The sequence below is a fragment of the Ascaphus truei genome, chromosome 1, assembly GCF_040206685.1.
Source record: "Ascaphus truei isolate aAscTru1 chromosome 1, aAscTru1.hap1, whole genome shotgun sequence".
NCBI lineage: Eukaryota > Metazoa > Chordata > Amphibia > Anura > Ascaphidae > Ascaphus > Ascaphus truei.
In genome coordinates this window covers 321,854,959-321,877,953 of record NC_134483.1, presented here as the reverse complement: position 1 = coordinate 321,877,953, position 22,995 = coordinate 321,854,959, and the positions used below count along the sequence as shown (strand labels likewise).

The following is a 22,995-nucleotide window of genomic DNA, read 5'->3' as shown; positions in this document are numbered from 1 at the left end:
TGTTAAAATCCTGAAACAGCTACAGGGAATACAGCAAAATGTGCTATTTTAGTTATCATTTTTTAGTCAGTGGAAAATCCATGCAAATCAATATTTGTATTACAATGTTGCTGATATACTGTGTGTGTGTTTTATATCTCACACTGCGAGGAATGGAAAATGGACTACATTACCATTACCTATTTTACCCACCACCGACACATTCAAATTGTTAACACATACCACATGAACACACATATGTATTACAGAGCTCATCCTAATGATATCATGCACATCTGGACAAGGAGGAAAACAACCAGGGGGCATTCTTGACAATCTTAATACACTGGGGAAGCAAGAACATTTACATGTGCAACAGGGCAAAATTACGACAGATCCTCCATTGATTGCAAAGATTATTGTACATTCTTTCAGTACTTTGCATATATAATATATGTGTGAAAACATTTTTCGACACTCTCTGCAATTTTAACTCCTTTGCAACTTTTCACTCATAAAAGATTCGTAGAATTGTTATGTTTTGCTAACAAAACCCCCAAATGTCTGTATCTTCTCATATTTATTAAACTTTGCAGCATTTTCTCTTAACTAAATTTAAAAAAGTAATTGCGGGAGCCAACTTTTATTTGAGATAAAAGATTGAGATGAAAAGGGGCGTTATAAAGATATTCAATGATTCCACTCTTCTGAGTGTTAAGCAAGCTGTACTGCTTAACACTAATTTTATAAACAAAAGACAAAAAGCACCTGCAAAGGAGGGGATACCTTTGTATAGTTTGCAAACTTAAAATGCTTGGGACAAAGAATTTAACAAAATGACCCTCACATATGAAAAGAAAAACAGATAAAGATATAACTATATAATTTGACATATTGGATGTAGCACTGGAGCTTTTTGTCTTTTGTTCAATACATGAGGTCACAATCCCTGTAGTACTCCTTTTCACACAAATATATATGGTGTTGTGGGTTTAGGTTCTGAGCTTACACGGGTTGTGTGTCATTTTCTTTTGTACCTCTTTGGAGAAGCGGGCAGTATACTATTGTACATCAGTTATATGCTATTAATAGATCCCGTGGTTGCAGATATGAATAAATCCACTGCCACAGGAGCAACATACAGATGTAACACCTGACACGTAGCATGTATCTACAAACCTATTTATATGCTGCAACAATGGATGGAATACATCTCATTAGCATAGACGTAACATCATGTTATTGTAATGTAACATTGCATTAGCTTCCAATAACGTCACATTAAGTATATCTTAGCATTACTTCAATCCAAACCCTGAAATAGGTGTTCAACTAAAATTTCAAAATAGAGTAAAGGAGAGGGAAATGGCACTATGGTAGTTAAACCATACCTAACTGCGGTGTTACACCCATCCAGACCCTGTACAAAGGGTCTGGGTGTAACACAAAGTTTAGGAATGACCTAACTAACGTAATGTTAATATCCCACGTTAGCCTGAACACACTTTTGTGGATATGTGCTGTAATTGTACTACCTCATTTGCATCTCATTATCACTGTTATAGTTATCGCAATGCTCTTTACATAACGTTATTGGCCTTTGAAGATATGTGTTATGGCTTCAGGTGATATTAGGTTATGTTAATGTCACGTTAGGTCACTTAACAGAACTTGGTGGATCTGGGCCACAGATAAATTATTCATTAAACTGCGATAGGGCACTTCAATGGGAGTTTGTGTGTGATAGTGTCTTGGTCGGCAGTTTAATGCATAACCTTCATAATATCACTTTCCGTAGGATTTAATGACAGGGGTGGTGCAGTTTACCACAGTACTGTATATCCCAAAATACCAGGCAGAACAAGGCAGCCCATTAGAAAGGTACTGCAAATCTGACTCTATAAACATCTAACGTAGTTGCTGACATGCTTGGAAAGCTATCGGTAAAAGGGATATCACTGAAACACATCTATATGTGGAACTTAAAATGGCACTGCTCACATTCATAAAGGCACTGAACTTACCAGTGGTAATACGTATCCCCATCATAGGGAGACCGTGAGGCAGAAAATATTTAAATTTAACCTACTGTAGTACTAGAGGTGGGCAAATATGTTGAAATTTACAAATTCAGAAGTATTTTTTTTTTTTGGTGGGGCAGGAGGGAAGGAGTCATTATTATTCTCTAATAAACTTTATATGACTATTTTTGCTTAACATTTTTGAATATTTTCAAGTTTTCCATTTATTTGCAAATACAGTATTACAAAATATTACTGGAACACGTGTATATTTGGAACTTAATAACCCACCACTACCAATTATATTGATTAAACAAAATTTTTTTTTTTAACAATGTGGACTCCTGCTTTATAGAAGACAGGGGTGGGGGGGGGGGATAAAATGTTGGTGCTGACAGTACTTAACCTGTGAAAATAATCCTTTTCACAGGAGGTACAGAACAATGACCATGTACTTTCAGCGCACAGGTAGGAGCTTATTAAAATAACTATGTAGGACAAACTTTTTGAATTTCTGAACAGTCAGTGCGTGTTATTTACCACTTTAAAACCCAGCCCCACACTAGGGTACATCCCATGTCCCGATTGATCCCACTGCTGTAAGATCAGGAGCCAAACAACAGAACAACAAACTGTCTTGTGAAATCTACCGTAACATTAAACTGACACAAAAAATACACCCTGGAAATATGGTTGCGATTTACAAATAATAAGCTACTTACATTAGAAACAGAAGTCATAGCCAGATAAAACAAAATAGCCACAGAAAATGACATTCTTAATACGAATGGATGCAATTCATTATGTCATGAGAAACTTACTTTCCTGTAAGAAGCTCATATAACAATATTCCAAGTGACCAGAAATCCACACTGAAGCTGTGGCCCCTGTTTAAAATCACTTCAGGAGCGACATACTCTGGTGTTCCACAGAAAGTCCACGTTTTCTGCCCAGACAAGATTTTCTTAGCAAATCCAAAATCGACCTGGGATTTAAAGTACAGACAGTGAGAGCTGCGTATTATTCCTGCTTTTCTTTCATCAGGAATCCAACGGTCTGTTACACAACATCTGGCCTGATTGTGAAGGAGAATGAAATCCTGATCTCTGGCTGAGATGTTAAAGGTCAGCGGCAGGGTGTCTAACTAACTGTTTTAAGGCAAATATTGATGGACTGTTAAGCTGTTTCAAATGGTTTTGTAGGATGGTTACTAAGTGACATTGTTACATTACTACATTAAGGATTCAACAAAGACTTTCTCACTGTCACATCTTTTGAGTTCATTAGCAATTAGAGATTGCGTTATTTTACTCTTATGTCTCCATAAGCAATAGTTTGCTACCTCCTTTCAAGGATAAGTACATTCGTTGTTCTGGAATCTCTTTGTTATAACATGCCTACATTCAGATTATATGGCAGCAGGGACCCTTTTCTGTGCTGTTTCAAAAATAGTGGCATGTTTTGTAAGACAATGCATCCAATGTACATTTTTGGGCACAAGTAAAATGTTTAACGTTAAAAGCAAGGAGGTTAAAATGTGTACTTTTGATCAATGTATGAATCTGTATTTTTCTCTATCATTACACAATCATGTAATGAATTATTTAAAACATAAGCGGTTATTACCATTCTAGCTATTTATAAGACACTGTTAAATACTACACAGAGTTGATTAACACACATTCCCAGCTAGCTTAAACTCCTACACCCACCACATCATGAATATATATTTATGTCAAAAAAATGGAGTTCCCGTTATACTGTAAGTAGCAGTCCTGCTTCTTTATATTTGTTATATCAAACCTGAATCAATGTTGCTCCAATAATGTTACCACCTGTCACTTGCAGGCTGGCAAGACTATTTTTTCATTACCCAAGAAGGCCAAGCATATAATAATATTAATCCTGGAACTCAGGGGCTTCCATTGCAACGTCCAACAGTGTCAATTAAATACCTGGTTCAAACCTGATAACAAATATACTGAGCAACACATATTGCTTCTCTAATATCTGCTAATTATACGAACGGTGCTTTGTTTTTGTTACTGGGTTCTTTCTTTTCTATTATTAACTTCTTCTTTCATGCTTTATTAGCCCTTTAGCTACTTAAAAAAAATATTAGCATTTTAACCATATTCTGTTATAGACCTTTTTGCAACGGGTTTGATCTCCCATGTGTAGATATGTAGAGAGACTCACAATCAAATAAAAAGAGAACAATTAACACTGCAATAGGGGGTTGGGAATGCCATGAAATAAATTACCGCTTTAAAAGAAATCAAAGGGAAAATCCTATTCAAAGGATGCAAAGAACAATGACAATGTATTATTAAAGAGTGAAGTGTAAACTTAATAATAGTCCAAAGCATCTGCTCAAGCTGTTTGTGGCTAAAAGTGCCAATTGACGTCAATAGGGATTTACGACCAAAAACAGACCAGAATGGCCACTTTGGAGTGTAAAGAATTTACCTATTAGTGGAACAAAAAAACCTCCTTTCAATCATGTACAGTATGCCACTCTCCTCATTCTTAGTAATTACATGCCCATCTTAACCTGATCTTTTATTCAAATGGGATTGCTAGGCAAACCTGAAACATTGCTTGCCTAAACATGAATACAGTGATTCAAATGATCATCACCAACAAATATTAATGACTTCTGTCCAATGCATATCAAAATAAAGAAATATTATATACCAGTTTTACATAGCCTTCTGAATCCAGCAGTAAGTTTTCTGGCTTTAGATCTCGATACATAACACCTATCTGATGCAAATATTCAAAAGCCTCTGTTACGCATCCGATGCAGAACTTAGCAGTGGGCTCATCAAAACTACCTCTGGAAATAGAATACACATTTTTATTAGGGCACTTTGGAGAAACACCTTGACATTACACATGTACAGTACCACCATGACACTGTTTCAACATTTGGTCTCAGTCTCTAATATCTACAGATTGACTGCTACTGTACATTTCATTTTCTGTCTGTATGCAGAAGCTATTCATACACTCACTGCACAAACTATACTAAATTAATGGTTTCTTTGATCATATCTGTGTGTGTTTGTTGCTTTTATAAAAATCATGACTGCATCATCAAGTCTTTCCTTCAACATCTAAAATGTGATTACATCAATGATAAACATTCTTTTTAAATAAGTGAATACATTCACTGTATGTAGTAATTTAACCTAATGACTCTTTCTGTTACATAGTTACACAAAAAAAAACACTGTATATGTTTGATTCATCTGGGAATATGACACATTTTTGATAATGAAATGATTCACAAATGTCAGGTTATGTGTAAAGACACACACGGAGCTAATCAAAGCACACGCTATTGTAGGAACACTACTCCCCTATGTGTTTAAGTCAATGTCCAGGTGCAGCAGACAAGTAATTACCTATCTCTGAGGATGCTCCACAACTCCCCTCCAAGACAAGCTTCCAGAAGCATATATACATACTTGTTATCTTTAAAAGTGCGGTATAATCTGAAAATATATAAACTCTCATGAAATAAAAAGTTGCCAAAAGAAAATACAAATATTCATGTGGAAAGTTTGTAGAAGTGATTAGTTAGCAAGAATATGTGTTTGATACACTACTCCAACTTGTATGAATGTACAGTGTGTTTATCATTTTTTATATAGCGCTATCCAGGGACATTGTGTTTTACAATACACATGACATAATATGTAACACGATGGGAATAAGCGCTTCCGACAAAACAATAGGAAAAGGAGTCCCTGCCCCAAAGAGCTTACAATCAAAGTGACAAGTGTTAAGGTCTCTCTTTTGCTCTCTTTTCTGAATGACGCCATACTTTTTACAATAAAACAGATGTATGCTGCCCGCCAAAAAGGTAATTATCGATATTGACACAGTGGTTCAGGGAATCCCAGTCAAAACTCCAGAATCAGCAAACCAGCATGGAAGCAGGGCACTACAGATTTCTGCAAAACTATTTATTCAGCCAATTTTCGACGTGACGTTGAAAAAGGCAGTTGTATCTGCCGAAACGTCACCTCAAAAATTGGCTGAATAAATAGTTTTGCAGAAATCCGTAGTGCCCTGCTTCCATGCTGGTTTGCCATACATTTTACACCATACATACATACTCATGAAGATGACTAGTAACAAGTAAACCGCTTGGTTGATTTTGAGAAACGTCGCAGTTAGTGGCTGATTTGTCTCAGGACCTTGCACTAATTCCCGGACTTCACCATGGCGTTGAAGACTCAACTTTGGAAACCAAGGAAGTGCCTCAGCCAGATCAGCAGAATATACTTAGTTTTTCACAAATCTTTTGTTTTATATTTCTATACCTCATGTACACGTCCTGATTACTATATATATTACATAACTGAGAGAAAGGTTTAGCCATTACCAAGATGTTTAAAGGAAAGCGTTCCATGGCGTTTTTATTTTCTGGAATATAGTGTCAATGGAATCTGGTTATTTAGACATGATTTTCTGATGAATTCTAGCTTACGCTTTTGTACATTTAATAAATACTCCATAGATTTACACACATTCTCTTTGGAGCACAAAAAAAACATATATATGCCAATTGTCCATGTGTCTGGCAATGGATAAGTGACTGAACCCACATCAAATTAAACCCACCATATGACACCCAAAGAACCTGAAACTGGAACAATATATCACAATATAAAGAAAAACCCAACTGGTAAATCATGTATTGTAAGTAAACAAATAAGTAGAAATTACATTAACAGGTCCTAATAGTGGAACAGGCTGGAAAACATTTTAGTGGTTATTTTTAATTGCTCAGATGCATAATTGGTGCAGACTGGGTGCAATAAAAGTCCCTCATTTATCAAACGAAACAGTGTCTCCTGCATGAGTCTTTTTGCAAATTGTTGCTGTTTTTACATCAGCATCGCCCTCAGTTTTGCAATAAGCAGGCTTACTGTAAATAAATGACCACCGTCATATTTAACTAGTGTCGGTTCCACAATATACTGTCTCTCCCATTTTTCTTTCGGCACCCTGAAAAACATACAAAATAAACAGTCGAGGGGGGGGGGGAAAGGATTTAAGAATACCTTCTATGTACAATGTACTGTCAGGAAGCAGGGCTCACGCAACACCTCCTTACCTGCCTCGGAGGTTGTTGCTGCCGCCCCTCACTCCTCACTGACGTGTCCTCGGCGTGGGACTCGGCGATCTCGCCCGACGCCGATTCTTGCATCTTGTCGGGGCGCGCGCAGGAGGATCTTACACAGCGCGCGCCTCCGGCAGTAATTTATTCACTCCTCCGGCCTTCTAGCCACGCCCCCCGTGTACAGCTGCAGCCCCGCTCCTGCTCTCACACTCCACAGCTGATCACAGGCAAGGATCACAGCCTGTACCAGCCACAAGGCGCTCCACGGCACCCCCCCGCTCTGCCTCCTTTCCTGATTGGTCCCTCCATGTATATTACCCCTGTTCTCCCTGAGAATCGTTGCTCTGCATAGCTTCTGCTAGTTGGGCTAGTATTCATGTGTGCTCTTGTTCTTCGTATTCTTCAGGTTTATCCCGGCTTTGCTTTCTACTCTTCCTCTGGCTCTGGACCCAGCTTACTCCTCACGACGCAGTCTCTCTCCGCCCTTCGATCTCGGCTCGCCCCTCTACCTCCCGGACCTCTGGCACCCTCGACCCCCGGCTATGGCAATCACCACGATTCTTCTACCTCCGGACACGGCAAGTACCTTTGGTTCCCTTACTAAAGACTCCTGGCCTGGCAACTATTACGACACTCCGGACACCCCCTTTTCTGCGGGTACGTGGTATTATACTTTCCACCTCAGTCTTGGGATTGGTCTGGTCTGCGGGCAGCACTACCGTGACATTATGCAGAGCCCAATCGACGCAGACCAGATCGAGACTGATGAACCTACCTTAGACCAAATTCTCTCGGCCCTGGTGGTACAGAACCAAACCATGTCCACCCAGATCTCTGACCTAGCTCAACGGCTAACCAACCTTTCTCTCCAGGGTGCACACCACCTGACGTTTTCTCCCCGTCTCAGCCCGGATCTCTTGGCGTCTCAGACCAAGATACCCGCACCTAAACCCCCATGCTGGCGATCCGCAAGCCTGCCGCGGATTCCTAAACCAGTGTGAGGTCCAATTCGAGATGGCACCTCTTCAGTTCACCACGGGACGTAAGAAAGTGGCGTATGTGTATTCCCTCTTGACTGGTGGCGCCCTGGCCTGGGCTTCCCTGATTTGGGAATTAAGGCCAGAGATAACCCAAGACTATGCTCTCTTTCGACAGGAGTTTCAGCAGGTGTTTGACACTCCCGCACGCCAGGATACCGCCTCTTCTTCCCTTCTTCTTTTGTCACAGGGGCACTGTTCCGTGGCCAGATATGCTCTGGAATTCCGGACCCTAGCAGCTGAGACCCGTTGGAACCGGGAGACACTCATCGCCTTCTTCTGGCAGGGGTTATCGGATACAGTAAAGGACGAACTCGCCGCTCATCCCAGGCCAGGACGTTGGAGGAATTGATTGCTCAAGCTATTCGGATGGATCAGCGCCTCCAGGAACGACGCTCCGAACGCCTTCGTCCTCGTTTTGTGCCTTTGGTCGCCCCCTTTCCTAGGTTTTTTCCAGTTCCAAGATCTCAGTCGTCCCGGTTCCCAGCCCTGGAACCTCCGGAGCCCATGCAACTGGGGACTCAACAGACCCGCCCACCTATGCAACAACTTCGAAGGGACCGTGGGCTGTGCTTCTATTGCGGATCCCCTGAACACCTGATTCAGAATTGTCCCCTGCGTCCGAGAAACGACTCCACCCAGTGAGTATAAAGGGGCTCTCCCTGGGTGCCATTTCTCCTTGCCCCCTTTCCAGTGACGAGCTCCCCAAGAAGCTTTTCCTTCCAGTCACTCTTTCGGGCCCGTCAATTCGCGCCTCTGTGGCCGCCTTTATTGATTCCGAAGCAGGTGGGAACTTTGTGGATCAGGAATTCACGAAGCTTAATAATATTCCACTCATTAGGAAGAGAGTACCCATCGGACTAGAAGGGATCGACGGTCGACCCTTGAACCCGGCCTTCATTTCCCTCAAGACGATTCCCCTCACCTTTTCTTCCACCGATGGCCACACTGAAACCCTTACGTTGGATGTGATTCATTCCTCCGGGACCCAGGTAACCCTTGGCCTACCCTGGCTCCAGCAGCACAATCCCCATATTAACTGGAGGGCGCGCATTCCTATTCAATGGGCCCCAAAACCGAAGGAGCTACTCATCTCTAGCACCATTCCTCTCATGCAACACCCCGGGATTACGGTTCCGTCAACTCCCAAGATCGACCTACCAGAGGTCTATTCCGATTTCCTGGATGTCTTTTGCAAGACTAGAGCTGAAGTTTTGCCCCCCCACAGGTCCTACGACTGTCCTATCGACCTGATTCCTGGCACCACACTTCCTAGATCAAAGTCCTATCCTCTTTCCGTTCCAGAAATCAAGGCCATGGACAAATACATCCGTGAAAACCTCGAGAAGGGCTTCATACGCCATTCATCCTCCCCCGCCGGTGCCGGTTTTTTTTTCGTTAAAAAGAAGGACAACTCTCTCCGACCGTGCATCGACTATCGGGGTCTCAACCGGATCACGGTCAAGAACCGGTACCCCCTCCCTCTCATATCTGAACTGTTTGATAGACTCCAGGGGGTTAAGATCTTCACGAAATTGGACCTCCGGGGGGTGTACAACCTTATTCTTATTCGGGAGGGTGACGAATGGAAGACCGCCTTAAATACACGTAGCGGTCATTACGAATACTTGGTGATGCTCATCGGGCTCTGTAACGCCCCAGCGGTCTTTCAGGACTTCATAAATGAAATTTTTCGAGACATACTCAATTCTTTTGTTATTGTATACCTAGACGATATTCTCATCTTTTCCAGCAATCTCCAGGATCACATTCGACACACCAGGCTCGTTCTTTCCCATCTCCGTTCCAATCACTTGTACGCCAAATGGAAAAATGCCTCTTTCATCTGTCCTCTACGCCCTTTCTTGGATACATCATCTCGGACAAGGATTTCTCTATGGACCCCGAGAAACTCAATGCTATTCTCAACTGGCCACAGCCCAATTCCCTCAAGGCTATTCAACGCTTTTTAGGCTTTTCGAATTACTATCGAAGATATATTCGGAATTTTTCTACCATAATGGCACCCATCACCACTCTTACGAAAAAAGGAGCCGACCCCTCAGCTTGGTCCCCTGAGGCAACCTCAGCCTTCGAAAATTTGAAACGTACATTCGTTTCCGCTCCTATTCTTCGACATCCTGACAAGAGTCTGCCCTTTATCCTAGAGGTCGATGCATCGGATTGCGGTGCAGGAGCCGTGCTCTCTCAAAGATCTTCTCCGCAAGACCAGTTGCACCCCTGCGTTTTTTTCTCAAATTTTTTTTCCTCTGCTGAGAAGTACTACGATGTGGGCAATAGAGAACTAGTGGCTATTAAGATGGCTCTTCTGGAGTGGAGACACCTTCTGGAGAGGTCCAGAGAGCCAATTTCTATTCTTACTGACCATAAGAACCTTCTTTATATCATGACTGCACGTCGCCTGGGCTCCCGCCAGGCTCGCTGGGAACTCTTCTTCTCCAGATTTAACTACACCCTATCATACATCCCGGGTACCAAGAACGTAAAGGCGGATGCTTTATCCAGACAGTTCTCTCCGGAGGAGAGACCCGAAGAAGTTCCCGAAACTATTCGGCCCAAGGGACTTATAATTTCTGCGGCCTCATTCAACATTCTGAACAAGATCCTTAGGGCTCAAAGGAACATTCCGGGTGGTCTAGAGGTACCAGGGGGGAGGATCTATGCTTCCCTTGAATTTCACCCCAAAATCTTAGAGTGTGGTCATTCTGCCCGTTCTGCAGGACATCCTGGCTTCCGAAAAACCCTGAAACTTATCCAACGCACCTTTTGGTGGCCTAAAATGGCTGGTACCATCCGGGAATTCACCAGCACCTGTCCCACTTGCGCTCAAAGCAAAGCTCTTCGACAAAAACCCTCTGGCTTACTTATGCCTTTACCCATTCCGGAATGCCCCTGGTCCCATATCTCTATGGACTTTATTGTTGAATTACCCAGATCTAAGGGAATGAATACCATCTTAGTTGTTATAGATCGCTTTTCTAAACAGGTACACTTTATTCCCCTCAAGGGCCTACCCACCTCACCCACCCTCGTGGACATTTTTTCCAAGGAGATTTTTCGGATTCATGGGTTTCCCACTTCTATAGTTTCGGACAGGGGCTCCCAATTCATATCCAGGTTCTGGCGAGCCTTTTCTAAAAGACTCGGAATTTCACTATCTTTTTCCTCAGGATATCATCCTCAAACAAATGGACAAACTGAGAGAGTCAACCAGACTTTAGAGCAATATCTGTGTTGTTTTGTGTCCGTGACCCAAGATAACTGGTCAGAACTGCTGCCTTGAGCAGAGTTTGCCATCAACTCCATGAAGAACGAATCTACCCGCGAATCCCCATTTGTTATAAATTACGGATTCCATCCTGCTCGTCTTCCCATCTCCAATACTCCCTCAGGAGTGCCAGCTGCCGACGAACGGATCTCCTTACTTCAGAACTCTTGGACTAAGGTTCAGTCTTCTCTCCAGGAGGCTGCAGGAAGGTTCAAACTCCAGGCTGATCGACATCGCGAAGGTTCTCCCAGATACAAGCCAAGGGATATGGTCTGGCTTTCGGCAAAAAATATTCATCTAAAAACTCCTACCCCAAAATTGGCACCTAAATTTCTGGGACCCTTTTCCATACTGGAACAAATTAACCCTGTCTCCTTCCGTCTACAACTTCCACCAGCAATGAAGATACCCAACATTTTTCATACCTTGTTATTGAATCCTTTTGTACAGAGTACTCTCTTTCCAGATTATTCGCGTAGACCCGACCCTGTGATTGTTCAAGGACACGAGGAGTATGAAATACAGTCTATAGTGGACTCAAGTCTCTCCAGGGGGAAGGTCCAGTTTCTCGTACAGTGGAAGGGCTACGGTCCGGAGGAACACACCTGACTGCCTCGAGGTCATATTCACGCCCCTACACTATTAAAACTCTTCCACAAGAAGTATTCGTTAAAGCCTTGGAAGGATTGTCCAGAGTCAAATCCTCGAGGGGGGGGGGGTACTGTCATGAAGCAGGGCTCATGCAACACCTCCTTACCTGTCTCGGAGGTTGTTGCTGCCGCCCCTCGCTCCCCACTGACGTGTCCTCGGCGTGGGACTCGGCGATCTGGCCTGACGCCAGTTCTTGCGTCCATCTTGTCAGGCGCGCGCAGGAGGATATTACACAGCGCGTGCCTCTGGCAGTAATTTATTCACTTCTTCCTTCTAGCCACGCCCCCCATGTACAGCTGCAGCCCCGCTCCTGCTCTCACACTCAACAGCTGATCACAGGCAAGGATCACAGCCTGCACCAGTCACAAGGCGCTCCACGGCACACCCCCGCTCTGCCTCCTTCTCTGATTGGTCCCTCCACGTATATTACCCCTGTTATCCCTGGGAATCATTGCTCTGCATAGCTTCTGCTAGTTGGGCTAGTATTCGTGTGTGCTCTTGTTCTTCGTATTTTTCAGGTTTGACCCGGCTTGGCTTTCTACTCTTCCTCTGGCTCTGGACCCCGGCTTACTCCTCACGATGCAGTCTCTCTCCGCCCTTCGATCTCGGCTCGCTCCGCTACCTCCTGGACCTCTGGCACCCTCGACCCCCGGCTACGGCAATCACCACAATTCTTCTACCTCCGGACATGGCAAGTACCTTTGGTTCCCTTACTAAAGACTCCTGGCCTGGCAACTATTACCACACTCCGGACACGCCCCTTTGCTGCGTGTGCGTGGTATTATACTTTCCACCTCAGTCTTGGGACGGGTCTGGTCTGCGGGCAGCACTACTGTGACATGTACAATGTATAATGCAGTAAAACACTTACTTTACTATGAAAGGAGAACACGCTTCTTTTAAAATATTCTTTTCTGAATGTATGTGTTCCTGCTGCCTGTTCTCAACAATGTGCTTCTTCTTAATACACTTCATAGCAAATGCTACGTTCTCATTTTTTACCTTTACCTGCCAAGAGAAACAAATAATTGGTTGTCACCCTGAAAGCAAAGGAGACATTGAATAAGATAGGGCTATTTCTGCTGGCTGCAAAACTGAGTTCAAGCGGTGCAAAAAATAACCCAGTATCAAATTCATCAAAAGAAAAAAAGGAGATTGAAAGTAAAGTAAGACTCTGGTGCTTTACTTTGCCCTAGTTTTGCAGTTAACAGGCGCTGATAAATAAGAAAATCTAATGTAATGTCACTATCTTTAGAGCCCATTTACTTAATGGAAAACCCTGAAAACTACTGTAGCATAGAAAAAAGTGACTTACAAAAGTCATTCAACTATATTAGCTACATAATTTAAAATACTCTAAGGCAGGGGAGAGCAAACTTTTCCTGCTGTGCCCCCTGTCATCCTTGTCCTGCTCTCGTGCCCCCCCCCCTCCCCCACCTGGTATCCACGTCAAATGACGTTGCGGGGTCATGTGATGTGATGTCACATGACAAGCAGCGTCATTTGACGCATGTGATGTCACGTCACATGACCCCGCGGCCACATGCGATCCCCCTGCATTTAATTTAAATGCGTTGGGAAGGGCACGGGGCCTCTGCAACCGCCTGCGCGCCCCACCAGAAAAATCTCCCGCCCCCCTGGGGGGCGCGCCCTTCAGTTTGCACTCCGCTGCTCTAAGGACCTTATTCATTATGTTGTGAAGCATATCCTAGTGCTGGATAATAGATCAGCTCCATTTAAATTTATGGGACAACAAAAATCTTCTCCAGCACAGGTAAGCAGCATCACAGCAGGATAATAAGGCTATTAAACAAACAAAGAAAAAAGAATGTTTTTAGAGAAAACCTGAGCAAGATACTGTATGTGGCATCAGGGAGATGAATGTACATCTATTCCCAATCTTTTTTTTTTGGAGCTGCGAATAAGGGTCCTTGGGCTCATAAATTGGTTTCTAGAGCAATGTATTCCATTATCAAGTCTAAATTTGTGCTACTGATTCCATCAATAGGCTAGTGACACACAACTCAAGCTTCAGGTCGTATTACTACTTAAAGAAGCAAAAACGTGAAATCTTATATCGGTTTTTATATAAGTCAATTCTGTAGTATTAGATAATAGTGACTGTTTTTGTTGGTTTTGTTTTTGTTTTTATTCAACTCTTAATACCATTTTAATGAGGTTTAAAGCATCCTTTGATTTCATTTGAGCAAGTTTTAACCAAACTCACAAAGCAGTGCAAGATCTTTGCAACACTTTCCTGTTTGGGATTATTTGTTGCCAAGGTTCCCAGCAGTTTGAGCTGTAAACTGAAACAATAGATAATGTTACCTTAGTAATATAAGGATACATTGTAGCTACTGAGTTACACTGACTGAAACAGTGATGATATTAGCCACACAATCAGAATTTCTACAGATTTATAACAGGAGCACTAAACAATTGCCAGTTTAGGTAAGAATGCAGAATTATACATTGTCAAATAATATTACATATAAAAATAATAAAAGTAGTATTGCTTCTTTAATTTGTTGAAAGATCCATATAGTTACCCTTAGGGAAATTAAGTTATCCATATACAGGTGGTTATTATGGAGAATTTCCCCAGATGTATTCTACTCTCTGTATGTGTGTGTGTATATATATATATATATATATATATATATATATATATATATATATATATATATATATATATATATATATATATATATATATATATATATATATATATATACATACACACACATACAGAGAGTATATATATATATATATATGTATTATGTATGTATGTATGTATGTATGTATGTATATATATATATATATACATACATACATACATACATACATACATACATACATACATACATATATATATATATATATAGTAAAATGTTAAGCTATTTTTGCTTTCTACTGTTTTTGATGGCCTCTGAAAAGGTAAAAACCCTTACAAGTTCCACTCTCCCGAACCCACCGACACCCAGTGTGGTGATAATCTGTAAATTCTCAAATGGGGCAGAGGATGTAAATTTTGCAACTGTCTCTTTCATCTGTATCATTTCCAAAGACACAGCTTTCACCTGCTGTCCACATGTGGATCTCCTACACAAGAGAATTGAAAAAAAAATGTTATTATAAGGAACTGATGAAAATGGACACAAGTTTGTACATTCACTAACTAACATCAAAAAGAAGAAGCTAAGGAAACCAGTGAAATAAGCTGACACTATTACTTCTGCCAAAGAAGGAATTTATTAAATCATCTACAGTACTTGTTGTCGTTGTGAACATGCATGTTTTATTATACTGGCCTTGTTATGCTTTTTGGACTGATTCCTATATTTATTTTTTGACATCTGAAGACACGTACATCCTTTTATATGTAACAGGATGGGAAAAAACTATATATATTTATTATATAAACGATATTACCTTTCTTGCGGCAGGTAAGTAAAGACAGCACTTCAATAGAATGATACAAATTCAATGTATTCAGGCATGTAGACAAAAACGAGACGCCCAATCCGATATTTCGGTCCCGGAGCTGAACCTTTCTCAAGGGGGGTGCCACTCCAGGACCGAAATGTCGGATTGTGCATCTCGTTTTTGTCTACATGCCTGAATACACTGAATTTGTATCATTCTATTGAAGTGCTGTCTTTACTTACCTTCCGCAAGAAAGGTAATATCGTGTACATTATGTGTATGGGACAAGCACCTTGAACGTAGATGACTATTCTGAGTGCCAGCAACAGACTTTCTTTAGATATATATATATATATATATATATTTTTTTTTTTTACTTGGCATAAATGAACAACAATTACATTTGAGCACTTGTCAATCTCTTGACATGGGATTTTCATTCAATAGGCCCTTGGCAGGTAATGAATTAATCATTCAAATAAATCTTGTCAGAGTTATAGGATTGCATACCCAATGAACATCACAGTAGTTTGATTCTACAATACCAGTAATTCTGAGATTAGGATGAGGAGAGCTGGATATGTACTGGATGCACGTTTATCAATTGGCCTTCTGTTTCAAAGAGCATAGTTGTTTTAGGGCTATCACTTCCACATTTCCTTGTTAATGGACTGGGCTCATATCTGTTTCAAAAATTATCCTAGTTATGTGGCATTGTCACTCAGTTACCCAGCAGCTTAGTGTTTGAACAATCCGCAACATGCACAGCTTTAACTAAACTCAGCTCTGGTCATTTCCAGCTTTGTCAAGCACTCTGTGTAGCGTGAAATGTTGGTGGGGCTTTCTGGCCCTCTTTTTTCTACATGACCATTAAATAACTATTTTTTATGGGACACACACTCTCCTGATCATTTATTTGCTGGATACTTGTTTTAGTGCTCTGCCTCTTCTCCTCCTTTTTGTTACATTGACTCACCGGACAGATGCACACGAAAGGACCCCGACTTCAGGATCACATGGACGTTGTAGCCTCATAAGTGAGTAACTTGCTTGCTACATGTTTTCCCAATTATGGATCTCAGGACTCTAGGTACTTTCTATGGTACTTTAAATGTTCATGATTCCTGGTGTTGTTGTGTATACTTACCTACACGGGTGGGGAGTTCACTATCTAGGAATACGTACCCACTACCTGTCTTAAATCAAGCATTTATTTGGGGGTCCCTTTACAAGTACGTTTATCATTCTTCATTACTCTTCTCCTGGCATTGGTCTTAGCATCACGCATTGACCTCTATTGTTGTCATTATCGCCTACTGTACATCTCAATTTCTTGACAGCTTACCTGCCTAGCTTCCTCTCTTCTGACACACCTACTGTCACTCTGGGAGACTTTAACATACCTATTGACAATCCAAATGCCACTCCAGCTGTCCATCTTATTTTTTTATAACTCAAATTGTATTGAAGTTTACCATCATACCATGTGACATAACTTTGAATTCATATGAAACACAAATGTTATATAAAAATAAATACGTATAAGAAAAAAAAAGAAGAAAAATTGGAACCTAAATCAGAAGGGAACGGGGGGGGGGGGTGTCCGTCCGTCCTCCTCTCGGCCTTCTCCCTTTTTGTCTTCTGTTCCGATCTTCTCTTCTTCTGAATCTCTAGGCTACGCCTCCCGCGTGGCCGCGCATCTGTCCCTTACCTGGCATCCTACCCTATGATCCTCCCGTCTTTTTTCTATCCCCCTTGATTCAGTGGAGAATGTGTTTTGGGAACAATCACAGTAGGATTGTAGTACTGCTGCGGCCAAGTTTATTCGAGCATTTGCCCGTTCTTGGCCGCAGCAGTAGCCTGGCGCGCGCCCGAGTGTGACGGGCGCGCGCCGAAGCAGCGGAAGAGCGCCCTCCGATCGGGGCGCTCTCCCTACCACTGCCGGGTCCGCCGGGTCCCCCGGAACTCCCTGCCGCCGTCCCGCGATCGCGGGACACCAGGGCTCCCTCGGGGAGCGGTACCGGCCACACTACAATAAAGTGTGTCGGTAGTGTAGCATCCACTCCTGAAATGTCTATTTGTGCTAACCACATAACCCAGACTCTTAGAAATTTAGATCAGTATCATTAACCAAACTCGTTAATTTTTCCATCTGGCATACAAACCAAATTCTATTTCTGATTTCTGTCTGTTTCCATAGTGCTGCGATCTCATACCTCGTCACTGTTGTGAATTGCGCCACTAATTTACTCTGTATTCTGGAAAAAAACTCTGACCAGCCTGTTCAGGAGGATCAGCCAGGGGTCCAATGGGATTGTGAGGTCCAAAACCCTCTGTAACCAATCTCTAATTTGCTCCCATAAGGGCAGCACCTGAGGGCAAGACCACAGCATATGTAAGAGATCAGCTTTACCTCCACATTGCTTTGGACACAATGGGGAATAACCTGGTATACATTTGGATAATTTCAACGGGGTGAGGTACTACCTCATTAATACTTTATACACGTTCTCCTTTAACGTCGTACAGATTGAGCTTTTAGCCGCTGCCATGAATATCTCCGCCCATAACCCTTCCTCTACGGTTCCCCCAGATTCTGTTCCCACTGGGGCACATAACTCAGCTTTCTTGCGTATGCTACCCCCGAGCAAACCACATCTCTATATAGCAAAGATATGAGTCCCCTAGTTTCTGTCTCCAATATACAGAGTTTTTCAAAATTTGTCAGTTGGGGTGGGGCGAAAATGTATTATAAAATGCTCTGATCTGGAGGTATCTTAAGACTTCTGTATGTGGAATGACTTTTTCAGACTGAATGTGTTCGAAAGTTTAATGCTATTTTTATGTGCGTGTGTTTTTATGTATTTTTCATTGTTTTTTTTTCTATAACAGGTTAAACACTGAAGAGAAAAAGTATCCGAAGTCTTAATTGGCAGGGGATGTTCGAGGAAAAGGTGGCACTAAAGAAGGCAGAGATTAGAGTAAGAAACAAGTTAAGGTTGGTTGCTATCAACTACGAACCCAAACACCACAACAAACATGACCTATAGGATAGGCACTTTGTATGTCTTTATTTATATAGCGCCATTAATGTACATAGCGCGTCACAGTAGTAATATACGTGACAATCATATAAATAACAAATAACAGATCCTGGGAATAAGTGCTTCAGACATAAAAGTAATAGTGTGGAAGAGGAGTCCCTGCTCCGAAGAGCTTACAATCGAATTGGTAGCGAGAACGTACAGAGACAGTAAGAGGGCATTCTGGTAAGTGCATCTGCAGGGGGCCAAGCTTTATCTGTGTTAATGGACTAAACTCACCGGTGAAAAGGAGACGGACCCTTAAAGAGATAAAAAAGATGAAAAACGATGCAATGTTTGTGCAGGAGACACATTTTAAAAGAGATAAAGAACCGAGAATGATCAATAGGGAGTGGGAGGGGGAACACACGATAAAATATAGCAACAATAACAAAACAAACTTTATTGGGCACAGGGGTCCCCCTGTATTCGGAACATGCGAACTGCTGAGTATCCACGCTCCGTATCCTTCCCCAGCGCAACGGTATGGTACTAACAAATTACTATTTTCCAAACAACCCACCTTCCTTCCACTATCTATCTTTAATCTCTCTTTAACCGCTTATACTATCAGGCCCTCTAAAAAATGACCCCTGGCATATTTAGCCCTCTAACAAAGCTCTACCTCCTCTGAATGGATAACCTGAAGTTATGAAGTTCACCTAATTTTGAGCTCTTCTAGACATCCGAGACCTCCTTGACCCCTGTCATTTTATGGATGGCTTCTCCCTTTACCCATTTCTCCAGCCTCAGCTTTCCTATCTCACCTGCATTTATGTATCCTGAACATGTAAGAGTACCTCTGATAAGCCTGCAGGGGGCGCAGACACCCCATGTTTCCTCTGCCCATGTTTCCTCTGCCTAACTCGTGGGTCTAGAAACTACATGTCTAATATCTCTGCTACCACATAAACTATTGAGAGAGAGAATTCCTTATACTATCTTAACTTATAACACTGATATACCACCCTAACCTGTATTGCAACTTATAACCTGGATGAATCTTCCCGAACTTATCGATAACCTGACACAGTTGCCTTTCCTCCCTAGTACCCTAGCCCCCTTGACTCTCCTTCACCCGTTCATGGACTTGTGAACCCCAGAACCTCTCGCTGGATCCCCATTGTTCCAGTGCCGTCCGCTGCTCCCGATGCCATGCACCTCCATCGCCGTCTGTCAAGTCCACATCCTCATCCATGGCAGCGCCGGACGACCGCAAGGCTTCCTCTTCTTCCTCCCTGGTCCCAGCGAGGGCCTCGACTGCATTCCCGTCAATCACCTGTCTGCATCTATTCCTCTCCTCGGACGAAGACCTGGATTAGAATCCACCATGGGTGAAGGGAAATCAAGTTGCTGAATAAAGGGGTGATGTAGCTTTAATTGTTAATTGAAAGGTGCCAAGTGCAACTGTGTCTCATAAAGTCCTCAAGTACTCTTAAATGGTCGCCATTTCCCTGCTGCCTCGTGGAGGGCGTCTTCTCTCCAGGACGTCTCGGGCATTGGATCCTCTGCATCATGGTGAGAGACTTTCCTTTTTATTACCACCTTTTTCAGGAACATATCACCTTCGTCCAGGGATCTCATGGAGCTAGCTTTACCATTTTTGGCTACCAATAATCCGAAGGGGAAAATCCACCTATACTTTACACCATTGTCCTTTAGTAGTTTGGTGACAGGCTGAAAGTTGCGGCTTTGGCCCAGAGTCACCGGAGATAGGTCCTGGAATATTTGCAACTTTATTGCTTCAAAAATGATTGGGTTCGTATTTCTAGTGATCTGGCTCAGGGAGTCTTTTGTTTTGTAATAATGAAATCGCATTATTATATCTCTTGGCAGATCCTCTGCCTGTGGCCTCGCTCTCAGTACCCTGTGGCACCTGTTAAGTTGCAGTTCAGTCTCCGTTTTATCCGGAAGTCATCCATTTTGTAATAAATTCTTCATAGTCTGTAATAGATTCCAGGAGCCCTCTGATCCTTATGTTGTTCCTTCTCTCCCTGTTCTCCAGATCCTCTTGTTTGTCAGCCAAATCTGTAATTTGTGTTTTTAAATAAGTAGTAGTTTCTTCTGTTTTTTTCAGGTGTTATTATTGTAAAGTCTAGTTTTTTTTCTAATTCGTCGGTCCGTGTCCCTATGCTAGAGATGTCTCTTCTCAGTTCTTGCATCTCCGACTGAAATAGGGATTTAAGATCTATAAACAGGCTCTTCAGGTCTTTCTTCATGTCATTTTTTGTGACCAACTCACTTTCTAAACCGACGCTGCCTTCCCGCCCCGATTCATGTTCTGAATCGGAGCCATACTGTGGTGCTGCAGCCGCCTGTCTCCCCGCTCCAGCCATTCCTGGATTATGTTGGTTGTTTTTTAGGTCCGATTGCTTGCTTAGGGATCTTGTTGGCATCCTGGAGTGTTCCACTATCAGGATATATGTCTTTTCTCTATTTATTTGCAGTTTATTGGGTTGCTTTAATGTTTAATTGCGCTTGGTCGGACGGAGCTTTAGATCTTTGTCACCATACCACGTATCAGCTACACATGCACCTCCATCTTATTTCTTTAACCTCCTCCTATGGTCTCTTCCAATGGACAACCTCTCCTACTCACTGCAACAGACACTCACTTAACTTTGTTTTCTCACACTTTTGCTCAGTCTCTAACTTCTCTAACACGCCCTTCCCTCAGAAACCTATATACAGTACTCTAGACTCCCTCCATTTTTCTGCATTTTGACGCCCACTGCTCCATCTCTATCCTTTCTTGCCCTGACCTAGCAACCTCTCTATATGACAGTACACTATCATCAGCCTTAGACAAATGGCTCCCATCACCAACACGTCACCCTGACAATCTAAGCCAGAAGTGTTCACGCACTGTGGAACGTTACTGGAGGAAATCCCATTCTAAAGCAGACTTCCTCCACTATAAATTCATATTCTCATCCTATAACACTGCCCTTTCCCTTGCCATGCAAACCTACTTTTCTTCACTCTGTCCTCTAACCCAGGGGTGAGCAAACTTTTTATGCTGAGCCCCCCTTTTCATCCATGACATTTCTCGGGCCCCCCTGCCTGGTGTAATCAATCACATGAAAAAAAAACCTTTATTAAACGGTATACAATGTAAATACAAATATGTCTAAATACTTATTTCAACAGCTCGTGCTTGCAAAATTGGCTGCGTCCACGCTGCCGCTGAGAGCGGTGACATCACCAACTCTCCAAGCACGAGCACAGGGTGTCCTGCACGAGCAGGGGGTCATGAATCGGGGCTATTTTTGTGTGTGTTTGTGTGGCTGTGTGTGTGTGTGTGTGCATTGACTGCTGCTGAGCGTGCTTCAAAGTCAATTTTGTTTCTCCCGAAGCACCAAGCTTTGGACATCGTACGCCCCCCCCCCCCCCCCCCGTTTGCACATCTCTGTATTTAATCACAACACACATACACACAATCACAACACACATACTCAATCCCAACACACACAACACGCACTAATATCACAACACACACACAACACACTCAATCACAACCAACATATACACAACACATACACAATCCACACACACAACACACAATCAATCACAACCAACACACACACTCAATCACAACACACACACACTCAATCACAGCACACACACTCAATCATAACACACACACACTCAATCCACACAACATACAATTAATCACAACCAACACAGACAACACACACAACACTCACTCACAACACACACAACACACAACACACACTCTCAATCACAACCAACACAGGCACAACACACACACACTCAATCACAACTAACACAGACACAACACACACACACATATACTCAATCACAACACACACACTCAATCACAACACACACAGACATACACTCAATCACAACCAACACAGACACAACACACACACACATACACTCAATCACAACACACACTAATCACAACCAACACAGGCACAACACACACACTCAATCACAACACACACACATACCACACACTCAATCACAACACACACACCACACACAATCATAACACCAAACACAGACAGACACAACACACAATCATAAGTCACAGACTTTCACCTGGGGGGAGGAAGTACTACTGTAAGCCTGTTCCTGTCCCCCATGCTGCTGAAAACTGGGACAGGTAACACAGGAGGAGGAGGGGATGTCTGTGTGCAGGGAAGGAAAGCCACGCCCCCTCTGACACAGACACAGAGCAGAGGCGCAGCCTCAGCATGGAGCTTCTGGACACCTGTGCACAGCTCTGGCCGCCCCCAGGTTTCCCCACACGCAGCCCACACCCCCCTTAAATAATATTGCGCCCCCCAGTTTGCTCACCGCTGCTCTAACACTCTGTCCTCTAAACCCCTATTCACCACCTTTA

At 42.6% G+C, this 22,995-nt stretch overlaps 1 protein-coding gene across 2 annotated transcripts in view; it reads right to left on the bottom strand.

The window, feature by feature from the left end:
- PRKG2 (protein kinase cGMP-dependent 2) overlaps positions 1-22,995 on the bottom strand; it is a 174,967-nt gene that overhangs the window by 21,145 nt on the left and 130,827 nt on the right. For both annotated transcript variants that reach the window (XM_075606512.1, XM_075606518.1), the window contains 5 exons: positions 15,066-15,216; positions 12,986-13,122; positions 5,411-5,500; positions 4,698-4,839; positions 2,822-2,985 (listed from right to left, as the gene is read on the bottom strand). In XM_075606512.1, the coding sequence (XP_075462627.1) occupies positions 2,822-2,985; positions 4,698-4,839; positions 5,411-5,500; positions 12,986-13,122; positions 15,066-15,216 (684 nt within the window). The remainder of the gene's footprint in view (positions 1-2,821; positions 2,986-4,697; positions 4,840-5,410; positions 5,501-12,985; positions 13,123-15,065; positions 15,217-22,995) is intronic.